The sequence below is a fragment of the Doryrhamphus excisus genome, linkage group LG10 (genome assembly GCF_037039965.1).
Source record: "Doryrhamphus excisus strain RoL-2023G ecotype Guam linkage group LG10, RoL_Dexc_Guam_v1.1, whole genome shotgun sequence".
NCBI lineage: Eukaryota > Metazoa > Chordata > Actinopteri > Syngnathiformes > Syngnathidae > Doryrhamphus > Doryrhamphus excisus.
The window spans coordinates 18,537,169-18,553,793 of NC_136366.1; the positions used below are offsets into that span (position 1 = coordinate 18,537,169).

The 16,625-nt window shown below is 45.6% G+C and overlaps 1 protein-coding gene across 1 annotated transcript in view; it reads left to right on the forward strand.

Moving 5' to 3' along the window:
- The window catches only part of mbd2 (methyl-CpG binding domain protein 2), a 52,329-nt gene that overhangs the window by 20,359 nt on the left and 15,345 nt on the right, over positions 1-16,625 (forward strand). The window contains exons 2-3 of the mRNA XM_058060905.2: positions 7,165-7,324; positions 16,155-16,295. Coding sequence (XP_057916888.2) covers positions 7,165-7,324; positions 16,155-16,295 — 301 coding nt within the window. The remainder of the gene's footprint in view (positions 1-7,164; positions 7,325-16,154; positions 16,296-16,625) is intronic.

Below are 16,625 nucleotides of genomic sequence, written 5' to 3' on the forward strand. Positions count from 1 at the left end.
AGCTATTCACAGGGCACATATAGACAAACAACCATTCACACTCACATTCATACCTATGGACAATTTGGAGTCTGCAATTAACCTAGCATGTTTTTGGAATGGGGAGGAAACCGGAGTACTTGGAGAAAACCCACGCATGCACGGGGAGAACACGCAAACTCCACACAGAGATGGCCAAGGGTGGAATTGAACCCTGGTCTCCTAGCTGTGAGGTCTGTGCTCTAACCACTTGTTCGCCGTGCCGCCTATGTTTATGTTATGTCTTTTAAATGTCTGTTTCTTGTATCTTTAATGGTTGCTCAACCCTGAACTGAACGAATTAATCTTTTACCAACGAGACTCCCTCAACCTCTCTATACCATTTTATTTCAACTTATTTTCAACTTTATTTGAACATTTTAGTTTACCTGCTTCATTCACACTAGTTAGTCTCCCTCTGGAAGTCTTTCTTCTGTGTGTAGTCATATTGCATATAGTGTACGTATATAGCCGCAAACATAACCACACACACTGCACTATGTCCATTGAAGACATATAAGCTCCATTATCTAGTAGGTAATTCAACCAATTGGTCCTTCATTACTTTTCCAAATGTTTTATTTTTTCTTGTGAATTTATTAATTCTCTTTAAACAGCCTAAAATATGTTTTGTCCGATTACTTGATTAATCGAGAAAAATATCGTTAAAATACTCGATCACTAAAATATTCAATAGCTGCAGCCCTAAATAATAATATGAGGAGGTTTCACAATCTATAGATTGAAGAAGATCGTTTGTCAGTTTTGCCAGTGCCAATTCAGTCGAGTGCTTCACCCAAAAACCAGACTGAAGAGGTTCAAATAAATTACTGAAGGCCATGTGACCATTGAACTGTTCCGTGACAATTTTTTCAAAGATTTTCAAAATAAATGGGAGGGTAGACACTGGCCTTAAATTAGAAATACTCGCGAGGTTTGTTTTTTTCATAGAGGTCAAATCACTGCACTCTTGAAAACTGCAGGCACAGTGCCGGAGGAAAGATAGATATATAATATTTAAGATTGATAGAGCTAAAATTGGGAGCAGTCTTTCTCCCATATTCCAAAAACATGCTACGTTAATTGGCAACTCCAAATTGTCCATCGGTATGAATGTGAGTGTGAATGGTTGTTTGTCTATATGTGCCTTGTGATTGGCTGGTGACCAGTCCAGGGTGAGTCCCACCTCTCACCCGAAGACAGGTGGGATAGACTCCAATACTCCTGCAACCATCCCCCTCATGGGCAAAAGCGGTAGAAAATGAATGAATCATTTTCTGCAAATAGTATGTCACTGGAGAATTTACATGAATATTTAAGTCACCCATGAGTACAATATTGTCCGTGAGGGTTACCAAGTCTGCAATAAATACAGAGAATGCACCCAAGAAGCCCGAATAGGAACTGGGGGGACGATAGAGAAGTGCCAGATAAAACCTCAAATGTTTTAAAGTCGGAATTGGAGCAAGTTTAAAAGCGGTTTCATGGATGAAGGCCTATTAGAATGTGCAACCTGAGAACTCAATTAAAATTAAGGGAAGATGCCTCTTTATAAATAATATAATAACTCAGAATTTCTTTAGAGATATATACAGTCACAAAAAAAAAATTAGACCATCTTTGTTTCTTCTTTTATCTGAGATATAAAGTCTTTTGGTTTCAACCAGGTTTCACAAAGACCAATTATGTTAAGACTGTGGACTCTTATTAGATCATTAACAAGCATACTAGCATTTGAGGAGAGCAATCTAATATTCATAAGGCCAATTTTCGTTCAAGTGGGCTTTGTGAGGCTGTTCACCCCCAGTGAATTCATAGTAGTAATATTAATAAGATTGCTTTGTCTAGAACCCATGTTGTATTTTGGTTTGTTAACCACACAACAAGAAGTTAATACCATAGGGGTCTGATAGTTATTTGTTGAATTTTCACTAGAAAAAGAGATCAAAGAGGGAGGTTCAGGTTTAGCACCAAGCGGTACCTCAGTAAAAAGCAAGACAGACTATGGTGCATTCATGGGTTGTGCATAATATGTCGCTTTATTCCACATAAAGACCTACAGTATGTGTATTGTGTAAGTCCGGACTAGCGCCAGTTAGGGCTGGGACAACGCGTTGACTTCATCGATGCAAGAACTGCACGTCGATGCGTTGTCATTCAAAAAATTTTTTTTTAAAAAGGTGGCGGCCGCCACAGCATGGAATCATAGCAAGTCGGGGGAGAAAAGATCTTGCAATAGGATGTCAAAAGTATGGGAGTACTTTACACTTAAAGGAAATGATTCGTTGGTCTGTGACCTGTGCAAAATGGAGATGGCGTACCATAAAAGCACTACTGCGGTGCGGTAGTTGAACAATTTTGATCCCAGTATTGACCCCTGGGGTACTTCACATGTAATATATGAACTTGCAGATGTGTATTCTCCTAGCTTTACGTATTGCTTGCTGTCAGCTAAGTAGCTTTTGACCGAGTTCAGAACTAATCCTCTTATTCCGTACCTTTCTAATTTAGTTATTAGGATGTCATGATTGATTGTATCAAAGGCTTTTGTCAGACCCATGAATACTGTGGCTGTACACTTCCTGTGATCTATAGCATTAGTGATTTTCTCCATAATTTTGATCAGTGGCATGGAGGTAGAAATGTTAGCTCTGTATCCGTACAGACTTTTTGATTCGTAATTTGTTTGCATTAATAAATGTATCCAGCCTATTGTTGAATAGCTTCTCAATAATTTTGAAGAATTGTAGTAGTAAGGAGACTGGTCGATAGTTTGTAAATTGGTGTTTGTCACCATTTTTCAAAATTGGAACAACCTTAGCTGTTTTCATTTCTTGGGGAAATCTTCCGGTATGAAAAGATTTGATGAGAAAATTACTGATGTACATAAGCACTTCTACAATCCTGTTGATTACCGTTTTTATAGTGTCCATTTCGATTCCAGTACAATCAGCTGATGTTTTTGCTTTACAATTTCAGACAATGTCAATGATTTCCTTTTTTGTTACATCTGTCAGGATTCCTTTCTATTGTTTCATTCCTTTCCTCCCTTGTTGTTTGTTTCGGAATCCCTTCTTCCAGTTTGGGACCAATATTGACAAAGTAGTTATTGAACTTTTCAACTGTCTCATCCATATCATCATTATAGGTGTTTCCAACCATGAAATAATTAGGGTAGTCTGTCTTTTTGTTATTTTACCTGATAATACTATTTAGAATTCCCCAGGTTGCTCGAATATTGTTTTTGTGCTTGTCTAATAGTTGGCTGTAATATTTCTTCAGACACACTCTTGTAGTCAACTTATTTTTATAAGTCTTATATGTTCTTCCTGTTTGTTTAGACTGTTGAATGATGAATTTCCTGTATAGTGTGTTCTTTTTCTTTCAAGCATTAGTAAGTCCTTTTGTCATTCATGGCTGGTTGTTTTTCTTTTGCTTCTTTGACTTTTCTCTCCAGGAAAAGTTCTTATCATACAGCTTCATATAGGTATGTAGAAAGTGTTCATATGCTTCATCCATGTTTTTGGCACTGTACACACACTCCCATTTTTATTCTTCTAGATTCTTCTTGAAAGTGTTGACTGTCCTCTGAACGTAGTCTTTGGACAGTCTTTGTAGCCTCCATTGTTCTGTTGTTGTAATGATGCTTGTAAATTGTAAAAAACACAGGAAGATGATCACTGATGTCTTTGATTAGTAGGCCACTAGTGGTTTTGTTATCAAAGTAATTGGTGAATATATTGTGATATATTGATTAAAGTGGCACAGTGGTCGGTTATTCTACTTGGTCTGGTGATTTTGGGAAACAAACTTAAGCTGTACATTTTATCTATAAAATCATCAATTACCTTGGTCTTGTGTGGATTCAGCAGATCGATCAATTGAAGTCTCCACATATGGAAATTGTTTTTTGATTGTTATTTGAAAAGTTGTTTTGATCCAATCTGCAACATTTCTATCCTTGAATGTGGCGTTCTGTATAAACAACTTATGAACATGTGTTTGCTTTTTTCTTTACAGATCTCATTATTTATGCATTCTAAGATATTATCAATAGCAACTGACATATTTTTTACCACTTGTAATGTAGTTGTTTGTCCACATACAGGGCGACTCCTCCTCCCCTTGTGTTGTTCCTGTTGATGCAGGTCATCTCATAAGCTTCCAACTCAAAGTCTGTGCCTTTATCCTCGTTTAGCCAGGTTTCCGAATTACGGTTACTTTGAAAGGTTCCTTGAATACATTCAAATATTGTTTGCTTCTGCAGTTTATATGTATGTTTGACAACTTGTTGCCAATACTTAAATTATCATTGTATTGCTCATCTGTTTAATGATGATAGTCAATTCTCATGTGTGAAAAAAAATTGTGTCCAGATCTATATCATTTTCCAATTCCAATTGTTGGTGATTTGTAGAGCCAACGGTGTCTAATTGTAGATCTTCTTGTGTCATAATGGTGATGTTTAAGCCGTTTTCCATTTTCAAGTTAGAGTAATCTTAATCCTTGATAAATAGTAATCCTTGATATTTTTGACAACGAGCACACTGGCTTCCAGTCCTCCATTGAACTTGATGAAAATTTTGCAGTTGGCACTCCAAGTGGCTTGAATCTATCCCTGCTTTCTCAGGTCACATGCTTTCTTCGTAATTTTAGCATTGCGTTTGGTCAGGTGGTCATTCATGTAGACATTTGTACCTTTCAGCTTCTTTCCCTGTTTTAGTACAGCGGTCTTGGATTTCCTGTTAGTGAACTGGACGATGACGACGGGTGTGGTTCTGTTCCTGCCATACAGTAGAATGCAAGTGTCGATTGATTGGATGTCCACATTTACCTCTTTAGATATTAGGGAATCCACTACTTGTTCTGTTGAGGTTTGTCTGCTTCCTCCCTGTTTCTGACTGCCCTGGCATAAGACCTGGGTTTGATCTTCAGCCCCGTCACTATAATGTCTTTCATCCTTGTGTTTTGATCCATGCCGTTGATTGTATTTTTCAGCTCCTGAATTATTTTGTCTTTCTCCTCATTATCTTTTTTGATTATGGTATGACTCTCCTGTAATTCTTGATATGCCTCTTTCAAATTTATCATCTCCTGCATAAGGGTTTGAACGTGCTCTTCCATCTTCTGCTCCGTTTTATCCAACTTCAGAGCCACCTTTTGCAGTTCATCCCCGTTTTTCCGTACTTTCCTGTCAATGTGAGCCGTCCTCCGGGCTATGTAATCCACCTTACATACCAGCTTTGATAGCAGCTCTAGTCTACTCTCCGTTAGCGGCTGCATCATCAGGTGGAGATCGCTTTCAGTGGGAATCGGCGGCGGATCTATGAAGACTTTTTCTGTGTCTATAATTGTGTCCAGAGTGCTTCAGCCCGAGCTAAATGAGCTCACAGGTACACCTCGATCCGAGGTACTTGGGCTGGGAGGTTCAGTATTTTGTCCGCGGGGTGAACCCTTCCTCTTGGATCTCGGTATGTTGTGGTTGCTAGGCAAAGCGTGTGTCAACACAGTCTGTTAGCCTGTTAGCTTGCCTTTACTATCTTCTGTCTTCTATATTTAATGTTCGTTGTTATAGCGAATATAGTCTCTCACTCGATGTTACAGCCTGGAATTACAGTCACCGATTCTGGTCACATTTTTCACGGCCAGAATTTCTAGGTGCAACCAAGGTGTTGAGGGAGTCCAGTTCGGGGGACTTAGAATCTCATCTCTGCTATTTGCAGATGATGTGGTGTTTATGGCCTCTTCGGGCTGTGACTTTCAGCGTTTACTGGGACCGTTATCATCTGATTGTGAAGCGTCTGGGATGAGACTCAGTACCTCCAAATCAGAGGCCATGGTTCTCAGTCAGAAAAGGGTGGAGTGCTCCCTCTGGGTTGGGAATGAGGTCCTGCCCCAGGTGGAGGAGTTTAAGTATCTCGGGGTCTTGTTCACGAGTGAGGGAAGGTGGGAGCGTGAGGTCGACAGACGGATCAGCGCAGCCTGAGCAGTAATGCAGTCGCTGTACCGGATCGTCATGGTGAAAAGAGAGCTGAGCCGGAAGGCAAAGCTCTCAATTTACCGGTCGATCTATGTTCCCACCCTCACCTATGGTCATGAGCTTTGGGTCAAGACCGGAAGAATGAGATTGCGGATACAGGCGGTTGAAATTATTTTCCTCCGTAGGGTAGCTGGACTCACACTAAGAGATAGGGTGAGGAGCTCAGTCATCCGGGAGGGGCTCAGAGTAGAGTCGCTTCTCCTTCACATCGAGAGGAGTCAGTTGAGGTGGCTCGGGAATCTCGTCCGGATGCCTCCCAGACGCCTCCCTGGTGAGGTGTTCCGGGCATGCCCAGCCGGGAAAAGGCCCCGGGGCAGACCTAGGACACGCTGGAGGGATAATGTCTCACAGCTGGCCTGGGAACACCTTGGTGTCCTCCCGGTGCAGCTGGAGGAGGTGGCCGGGACCGGGTAGTCTGGGCCTTCCCTACTGAGACTGCTGCTCCCGCGACCCGGACCCGGATAAGCGGAGGAAAATGGATGGATGGATGGCTGGATAATATTTACTCTACACATTTTTACAGCATTGGAAAATGTTAAGAATGTTTGTGTCATGGCTGTTCTCCTACATAAACCATATTAAAAGAAAAAAAAAATATTTTTCTCCCCATCTTTTTCCATTTTCAAACATTTTTCAAAAAGCTAAAGAGCCACATGCAGCTCTCGAGCCGGGGGTTGCCGGCCCCCGGGTTAAGCAAAAATAATCTGCTAAACCTCTCATTATTGCCTCTCGCAGGCAGGGGGCCAGTGACAACTACTCAATGCAAGACATCTTTCTGGCAAGATTACAAGTCCTTGCTATGACTGCCTCATCCTAATATAATTGGAGCTGTATTACTATTACGTGTGTTACTATGTCCGAATAGCTGGTGGTGTTTAGGCCTGTTACGAGTAATGTATTAATGTTACGCACTTGGCACACAATAGTACATAACAGTACTTCACAACTGTTGAATTTACTCATTAGCATGCAAAATTACGCACCACTCCAGGGACAAAATTTGTGGAAGTTTCAAGGTAGCTTTACATGTGTATTGTTGAACAAATATTGTTTGTTCTTCTCAAATGTGTCATTCTGACTCCTCCCTTTTGTCTTTCTGCATTTAGTCCAACAGGGAAAAAGTTCAGGAGTAAGCCTCAGTTGGCCCGTTACCTTGGAAACTCAGTGGATCTGGCATGTTTCGATTTCCGGACAGGGAAGATGATGCCTGGCAAACTGCAGAAGAACAAACAAAGGTTGAGACATGACCCTCTCAGCCTGGCTAAGGTAATCAAAAAAAACTTTGATCTCTTCCAGGGCCATGCTTTTCTTGCACTGTGTGTCATCAGATTATCAGATTAACACCACATTCTGCAGCAGCTCCACAGGTTGGTAGGTCAGGTGACAGGCACTCGTTATGCCTTACTTAATGACTTGGTTTAGGACTTAGGTCTTAATGGTACTTGTTTGTTGAGACTTGGTTATTTGGCACTTTTGGTGAAGTCTTTTTTCCATCAGTGTCGTGGAATTTATGTGGTCCACTCTTCCATCTACTGGACAGAGTTGTAACAGCAACCCATTCATGCACATCATTATAATGTAAATGTGATCAAGGGTGAACACATCGAAGCCACCCTGGAAACACTGGATCACATTGCCATCTCCAACAAAGACGACAAAGATGTTTTCTGTCATTCTCAGGACTTTCCATACATTTTACAATTACATTTGTATTGCCACAGAAGGATTTTGTGTGACTTTTTTTTTTTTAGATTTGGTACTGTTCATCCTTGTCCACAATCACAGTATAGTATGAGTTTGAATGGCTGTTACAGCTCCGTTCAGTAAATGGCATCAGAACTCTACAAAACCCGAAGTCAGAGGCACTTCAACTTGCATAAGGAAGGTGCCCTTTAATTTGCAAGCAATAGCTAACAACTAGCTAGACAACACAGTGCAAACAGACAGAGGGTCATCAAACAGAACAGCAATCTTAGTCACAGTTGGAAGTAAAATGTCACAATCTGCATTGTTGCCTGTGTGACAGTTTCTGTGTTTTCTGTGTTTTGTTTCTCTTCACTCTTTGTAAGCCTGATTTCCTGGTTTCGTGCTCTTATTTTGTATTATTTCCCGTGTTGGTCTGTTGTGGTTCTCGCAGCTCTTACGTTCCCGCTTATGCACACCTGGTAGTAATTGTTGATTGTTGTATTTAGTTCAGGGTGCTTCTTCCTTTGTTGGTGCATTGAGCCTTTGAAGTGCTGTATGCCAGTGATTCGCCTAGTCCACGCTCATTATCATAAATAAAACGTAAAAAAAAAAAAAGTTTTTCCCTGCAATTGGTCCTCATCTCTGCATCCTGGGGTTGCATCGCAACGCCTACATGCGCAAACGTGACAGACTGCACCAACCAGACGAAGACGACCTCGCGGAGATGGACTTCTGAACCTGGCAGGTTCTAAAGTCGTGCACGCAGTTTACTCCAGAGGAGTTGGAGGACATGGGGGCTGGGCGGCACGCTGATCCCGATGGCGGGTGTACCCCGGACTGCCGCTGTCACAACAAACCGACTGCGACGCCAACGCACGTCTCGACCGATTACGTCAAGGGCTTCACGGCGTCATACAGTACAGCAGTCTCCTTCCTCACTTCCATGCCAAGCCAGGGTGCACCACCCCGCTCACGCTGCTTCGGAGTGCCGGCCTACAATTGAGCACACGAAGGCTACCGCTCCATGTTAGCACGCCGATCTCCCACTGTCCTCGTCTGGGTCCCTGTTGCCTCTCGTACAACACAAAGAGGAGCACAGTACACTTTCTCCTCACACGCCTTCGCGCTTTAAGTTTCAGCTGCCCTCTTCACATTCGACAACGGCCTAGTTCCAAAGCCCGCGCCATGGTGCCCCTAGATTCTGCCGCCCTCCACCTCGGAGTCAACATTGCACGCAGCCAAATTCAAAGTGGCCAATATACCACCCACTCCCGCACCTCGACTCAAGAGGCTTCAGACCTATCTGTGGCCACTCCACGCAGTTTGAACACACAACAATGAACTTCCATTCTACAAGGGTAACGACGACTAAGCACTAACACCAAACACGTCACTTTAGTTATTTGCAAAATGCCCGCAAGACATGCTGTGTATTCCAGCGCCAACACTACATGACACTACCACATTGTGAGGTATTAGATGTACAATGTTACACACACTTACATGGAGCCCAGCTAACCTCATGCAAGTATTTTTAAAAGCTCATATGTATAATAAAGCACGCACACACGCATATCTACCCCTGCACAAACACAGTAAGTCAGTAAGCCTACGTGGTGCGGCCAGCGCACTTTGCAATTTTCACGAGCAGCGCAGTCAAGTGCAGTATTTTTTTCCTTCACAACGTTGTAAGAGACTTTTGCAAGTTAACGTGATTGTAGTTTTTGCTGCTAAGGGTGGACCAACGTGTTCTCAGCACACAGCAAATGTATGCAATTTCAAGTAAATTTCCAGGATGACTAGTGCCACAGCAGGCTGTTGCAAAACAGAAATTAAAGTATACATAATTAACAAAATAAATGGTCAACAAAAAAAGAAGGAAAATTTGTTTTGTCCTCCAAGATTCAGTTCATTAATTGGATAACGTCAGCATGTTAACATTAACATATTAGCATTTTTAGGGATTTTCATGGGTAAACACAAATATAAACACTTAGCACTATAGTAATGGTCATGGTTTAATTTTATTTGAACATGCATCAGGTTACAATTGAATACATCACATAATCAATTCAGTTATCTGAAGTACTTTGATACCCCCAAATTCCTTCCAAATTTGACGGCCAAAACTGTGTGAGACTCCTAATTCACACAGCATGTGAAGTCATCATAACTGTTGGTCACCAGCTAAAAAAAACAGGCTGTCACGTCCGGTTGCCCTTGCTTTGTGCCTCCGTCTCCCTCCTGTCCATTTCTGTTGCTCCAGATCACTTGCTCCTGGCTGGCGGTGGAGCTGCTGAACGCACCTGAAACTGATGACCCTTGTCCAGTACTTGTCCTTGTCCAATAATCTCTGGATTATTCTCTTTCGCCAGTCCCAGGGGACTGCCCTGCCGGGCGCCTGTTCGTGGTCCTTCACTTTGCTCTGAGGTTCTTCGCTGGGCGCACAAGTCCAAGCTCGCCTGCCACCCGGAATTGCACGCACCCCCTTCCTCCTGTCACAGTGCTTCTGGTGGCCTTCCCTGCGTGCTGACGTCAGGGTGTTTGTAGCCGCCTGTACTACCTGTGCAAGGAATAAACCATCTCATCAGGCTCCACCGGGTCTCCTGCGCCCCCTGCCCATCCCCACCCGGCCGTTGTCCCATGTGGCTTTGGACTTCGTAACTGGTCTTCCCCCTTCCAATGGCAACACAGTCATCCTCACAATCGACAGGTTCTCAAATATGGCCCATTTTGTTGCCCTCCCCAAACTCCTCTCTGCGCTTGAGACGGCTCAACTCCTGGATCACCATGTCTTCAGGCTCCATGGCATCCTCCTCGATGTGGTCTCTGACCGGGGTACCCAGTTTTCTTCGGCCGTGTGGAAGGCTTTTTGCAGGGCCATGGGGGCTACCGCCAGCTTGTCGTCAGGCTACCACCCGCAAATGAACGGCCAGCGAGCTAACCAGGACTTGGAGGCCGCCATTCACTGTGTTTGCCACCAGCAGCCCGCCTCCTGGGCCATCAACCTGCCATGGATCGAGTATGCGCACAACTCCCTCGTCTGCTGTGCCACAGGCCTTTCGTCTTTCCACGGAGTGTACGGGTACCAGCCCCCAGCTTTTCCTTCTCTGGAGGCGGAGTCGGCAGTCCCTTTCATCTCTGCCCACCTGCGCCGTGCTCGCCTGGCTTGGCGAAATACCCGGAAGGCCCTGGCACGCACAGCCGAGGGCAACCTCCGTCTGGCCACCGCTTGCCTGCTCCTGAATACAAACCTGGCCAGAGGGTGTGGCTGTCGAGTCGGGATTTGCCCCTCCATTCCAGGAAACTACAGCCCAGATTCATCGGTCGACCTCAGCCCTCCAGAGGTGCCTCCACCTCCTCCCAGGCTAATAGACGGGCACCCGGCTTTCTCGGTCAAGGCCAAGGCCAAGGGGTTTCCAGTACTTGGTCGACTGGGAGGGGTACAGCCCTGAGGACTGCTCATGGGTTTCTCGTGCCCTCATTTTGGATCCTAAAATGCTCTCTGACTTTTACAGTCACTTCCCGGAGAAGCCAGGTAGGCCGCCAGGTGGCGCCCCTATTTATTTATTTTTTGTCCCGTCCAGCCATTGGGGCAGATAGTATTGTTGATCTAAATGTCCTTACATGCTAAACAGATTTGCTCTGTGTCAGGAAAGGTGTTGGCTACAACTTCCCTGTACCATTAAATTTTATTTGCCGTTATTTGATGTTTTTGTTATGCGCATTTGGAGCGACTGGACCGGAGCAAGAAGAAACACCCAGTAAACCCCGCCCCGCGTAGCCAGGTCAAGCCCCCACCGCCAGAGATCCCCCGGCCCTGTGGGTGCGGGCAAAGCCAGGGCCGACTCCCCAAGACCCGCCCCCGAAGAGACCAGCAAGAGGCCATGGAGGAGCAATCCCGGCAACAGGGTGCCAGCAGGTCGGAGGAGAGCCGCACCCCCGAAACCGGCGGGAGACCATACCCCACTAGGGCAGAAGGGCATCGAGGGCCACACACCTGCAGGCATAAGGGCACCGCTGCCAACCGGAAGGTAGCCCGTCCACGGCCAGAGGCACCGCCCCCCTCGCCCTCCACACACCCCCAGGAAGCGGAAGCCGGCCCCAGGTAACCCCAGGTCTGACCACCGACATAGTACCACCCCGGCCAGGACAGAAGAGGCCCGGACCCACTGCCCCATGGAGGACCGGGATTGAACGCCCTGCGCCAGACCCCCGCAGAGCCCACCCCCCATATATCTATATAGCCATACACACACACGCACACACATATATATATATATATATATATATATATATATATATATATATATATATATATATGGCGCCCATCTTTAAGGGGGGGATACTGTCACGTCCGGTTGCCCTTGCTTTGTGCCTCTGTCTCCCTCCTGTCCATTTCTGTTGCTCCAGATCTCTTGCTCCGGGCTGGAGGCAGAGCTGCTGAACGCACCTGAAGCTGATGACCCTTGTCCAATACTTAAGCTCATCTCTAACAGCTGGTCCTCGCTGGATTATTCTCTTTCGCCACCCGATGCTACAGCTTTGCTACAAAACCCTGTTTGTGTAGTTTATGCGTTCAGTGGCTCTAGCCTCCACCAGCCTTGTTCTGTGTGTTTTTGTTCCATGGTGCACCCTTTTCGACACCATAGCCTTTTGTTCCCCTTTGGACTCATTTTTTTTTTTTTTTTTTTTTCAAGATGGCGGCGCCCTGTCCGGCTGCGGCTGCTTTGGCTCCTGGTAATACAGACACTTTATCAATAATTTCACCACATAGATCAGTGTTTTCAGCATCAAATGCCCAGCGTAACAGTACAAGAATAGTATACGACAGACTGGCTATCCTTCGTCTGAGAAAAATCAGCAATTTGAAGCCCATAAACTTTGAAAGCCTTGATCTGCTACGGCAGTTAGGAATAACAGATCACAGTACAGACCGCCCGTGGAGACATCGAAGGCGATGCGAGAGGAAGCAGAAGCGGGGTTGTCGTGGTGGACTTACAGCTAAGCTAAAAGCGAACCCGTTCCGACCAGCGCTTCAATCAGTCTTGCTCGCCAACGTACGCTCCCTGGAAAACAAATTGGACTACTTGAAATTGGACTTAAGCACCAAACGGGAGACAAGAAACTGCTGCATCCTCACCGAGACATGGCTCAACTCATCTCTCCCGGATTCCGCCATTAGCCTGGACGGGCTCACAACATTCAGGTCTGACAGGAGCCATGCACTCATGGGTAAAACCCGGGGGGGCGGTGTTTGCATCTATACTAATAACAGTTGGTGTAACAACGCTACCCTGGTCTCCAGTCACTGTTGTGTGGACATTGAGTTCATGATTGTGAGATGCAGACCTTTCTACCTTCCCCGAGAATTCACCAGCGTCACCATTGTTGCCGTCTACATTCCACCTGATGCTAACTGCAAGCAAGCCCTGAATGTACTCTACCTTGCCATCATTGCTACTAGAGGTGAGAATACTTTGGACTTGGCTTCCACAAACATCAAGGAAGCATTCAAAGCCGTCCCCCGCCCACACCTTGGCTCCTCAGATCACAGATCTGTTATGTTAATCCCAGCATACCAGCCCCTGCTCACCAGGGGAAAGCCTGCTGTGAAGAAGGTGAGGGTGTGGCCAGAGGGAGCTATGTCTGCACTGCAAGACTGTTTTGAGTGCACTGAATGGGACATGACAGAGAAGCTGCAACATACAACCAACACACCAATGTGGGGGAGTATGCTGCATCTGTAAAAGGCTACATACAGTGGTGCATGGAGGAGGTTACAGTCACCAAGACAACCATCACACGGGCCAACCAGAAACCTTGGATGACTCAGGAGGTGCGTGAAAGACTAAGAGAACGCAATGCTGCGTTTAAATCTGGTGATGTGATGGCACTCAGATCAGCAAGGGCAAATCTGAACCGTGCCATCAGAGTGGCAAAGCGTGCCCACAGCCGGAAGATCCAAAGCTTCTTCCAGGACCCCGGCAACACCAGACAACTGTGGCAGGGCATCCAGACTGTCACTGACTACAGCCAGACCTGCACCCTGCCAGAATGACATCAGCTTCCTCAATGAGCTAAATAACTTCTTCGGAAGGTTTAAGGTTCTGAACAATAACCCTGCTAGGAAGGCTACCCCCACCCCGATGAACAGGCAGTCAAGTTTGATACTGCTGCTGTGTGGAGAGTCCTGAGGAAGGTCAACGTGCGGAAAGCTGCAGGCCCAGACGCCATTCCAGGACGGGTGATCAAGGAATGTGCAGACCAGCTGGCCCACATGCTCACAGACATCTTCAACACCTCACTGGCCCAAGCTGTAGTCCCCCCGTGTTTCAAGACCACCACAATAATTCCAGTGCCCAAGAAACCATCTATTACATGTCTGAACGACTTTCGGCCCGTTGCACTCACACCAACCATTATGAAATGTTTCGAGAGGGTGGTTAAGGACCATATCACCTCCATACTCCCCCCATCACTCGACCCCTTCCAATTCGCGTACCAGCCAAACCGCTCCACTGAAGACGCCATCTCCACTGCTCTCCACCTGAGCCTGGAGCACCTGGAGAAGAAAAACACCCATGTACGGATGCTGTTCCTAGACTTCAGCTCAGCATTCAACACGATCATCCCCCAGGACCTGGTACGCAAGTTGGAGCCACTGGGCCTCAAGACCTCCCTGTGCAACTGGCTGCTTGACTTCCTCACAGATAGAACCCAGTATGTCAGAGTGGGCAACAACACATCCAGTGTCATCTCCCTGAACACCGGCTCACCCCAGGGATGTGTTCTGAGCCCCCTGTTGTTTACCCTAATGACCCATGACTGTCGCCCCAAGTACAGCAGCAACCATATCCTGAAGTACGCGGACGACACAACAGTTGTGGGCCTCATTCAGAACAACAACGAACTGGCTTACAGGGAGGAAGTGCGACACCTTGTGGATTGGTGCAAGGCGAACAACCTGATCCTGAATGTTGACAAAACAAAGGAGATCATCGTCGACTTCAGGAGATCCAGACCCAGCCACACTCCACTCAGCATCAACGGCACAGCCGTAGAAGTTGTGAACACAACCAAGTACTTGGGGGTGCATATCACGGACAACCTCGGCTGGTCACTCCACACCTCCGCTCTGGCGAAGAAGGCACAGCAGCGACTGCACTTCCTGCGGCGGATGAGAAGAGCCTCCCTCTCCCCTCCTATCCTTACCACCTTCTACAGAGGGACCATTGAGAGCCTGCTGACCAACTGCATCTCCGTCTGGTCTGGGAGCTGCAAGGCCTCTGACTGGATGTTACTGCAGAGAGTGGTGAGGACAGCGGAGAAGATCATCGGGACCCAGCTCCCCCCCATTAAGGACATAGCAAACAGCCGGTGTGTATCTAGAGCCCATCGGATCTGCTCTGACCCCACACACCCCCAGCATGGACTGTTCTCTCGCCTGGCATCGGGGAGAAGGCTCTGCAGCATCCGCTGTAGGACGACCAGGTTCAGAGACAGCTACTTCCCCCTGGCCATCAGACTGCTGAATGCCAAATAAGCCCCTCTACCTTTACTAACATTATTATTATTTATTTAAATTATTGAAATTATTTGGGCAATTTACTGTTCACGCTGCTCTTTACATAATGTTGTTCATATTTGGTGTCTATTCTATCTATTTATTCTCCACATTATTATTATTATTATTATTTATTATTACTTATCTTCTTTTGTGTCTGTTATTATATGGGAGCCAGGCAACGACATTTCGTTGGCAATTTCACTACTGTGTTTTTGTGCAATGACAATAAAGGGAGTCTATCTATCTATCTATAAACTCTTGAGAGTACTCACCTGCCTCATGCCTCCGCAATTGGGATCCAGGCCCAACCGAGAACGTGACACAGGCTGTGAATTCACTGTGCTACACATTTCTTCATGCGTCAGGGAGGATACCATGAATACCAAGAGGATACCATGATAACCCTACTATAGTTGGCATCTATTACACATGCACACTCACTGCACTTCTATTTGTTGCATTCTCTTGTTAGAGTTCATGAGACTTTTGTTTTGCGGCTCCAGGCTATTTTTCTTTAGTGGGCAAGGGGGTAAAATGGCTCTTTTCATAGTAAAGGTTGCCAACCCCTGGTCTAAGACAGAACTCAGCCAGGATGCAGTCATCGTCTCACACAAAGTTGGTGTTAAACAAATATTGGAGCATTGCAAAGGGAGCCACAACAAAGAGGATGAAGAGCCGTGGGTTGCAGACCCCTGACCTAGACAATGTACGAGAACTAATTTTGGTGAATCATGCAGAAATCATGCAGAAACCAACCTCAGTTGGAAAACTGAGGATGCTGAAGCTGGTGAAGGTAAGGAGAGAAAGGCTTTCCCTGACACACTGTTTCTATCCCCACAGGGAGGTAAGCCTGATCTGAACACATCCCTGCCCATCAGACAGACGGCATCCATCTTTAAACAACCTGTTACCAAGGTTACAAGTCACCCTGGAAACAAGGTCAAGACAGACCTGCAGAAAGCGACTGAGCAGCCCACACAAGTATTGTCCTTTTAGTCACTTTTTCTCTCATACACATGCATACATTGTATTCTTGTTGTATTCTCGTGTACAAAGTACAAGTACAAATAATGAGATTTGCGCATTTGGAAGTGAACCCTGAAAGAAGCTTGGGATAGCTGAAAATGCTCTGTTGCAACGGCTCGTAAAAGTGTTTCTTTGGATGTAAAGCTGTATTTTAATGCCGAAAGTTCATTTTTGTATTCACACATCACTGAGAATACTGTTGTCCTTCGTTTCTTAAATAATTGATCATGATTAATCACCATTAACAACTGGTTAATCTGTCTGTGTCTGTCTGTGTGTGTCTGA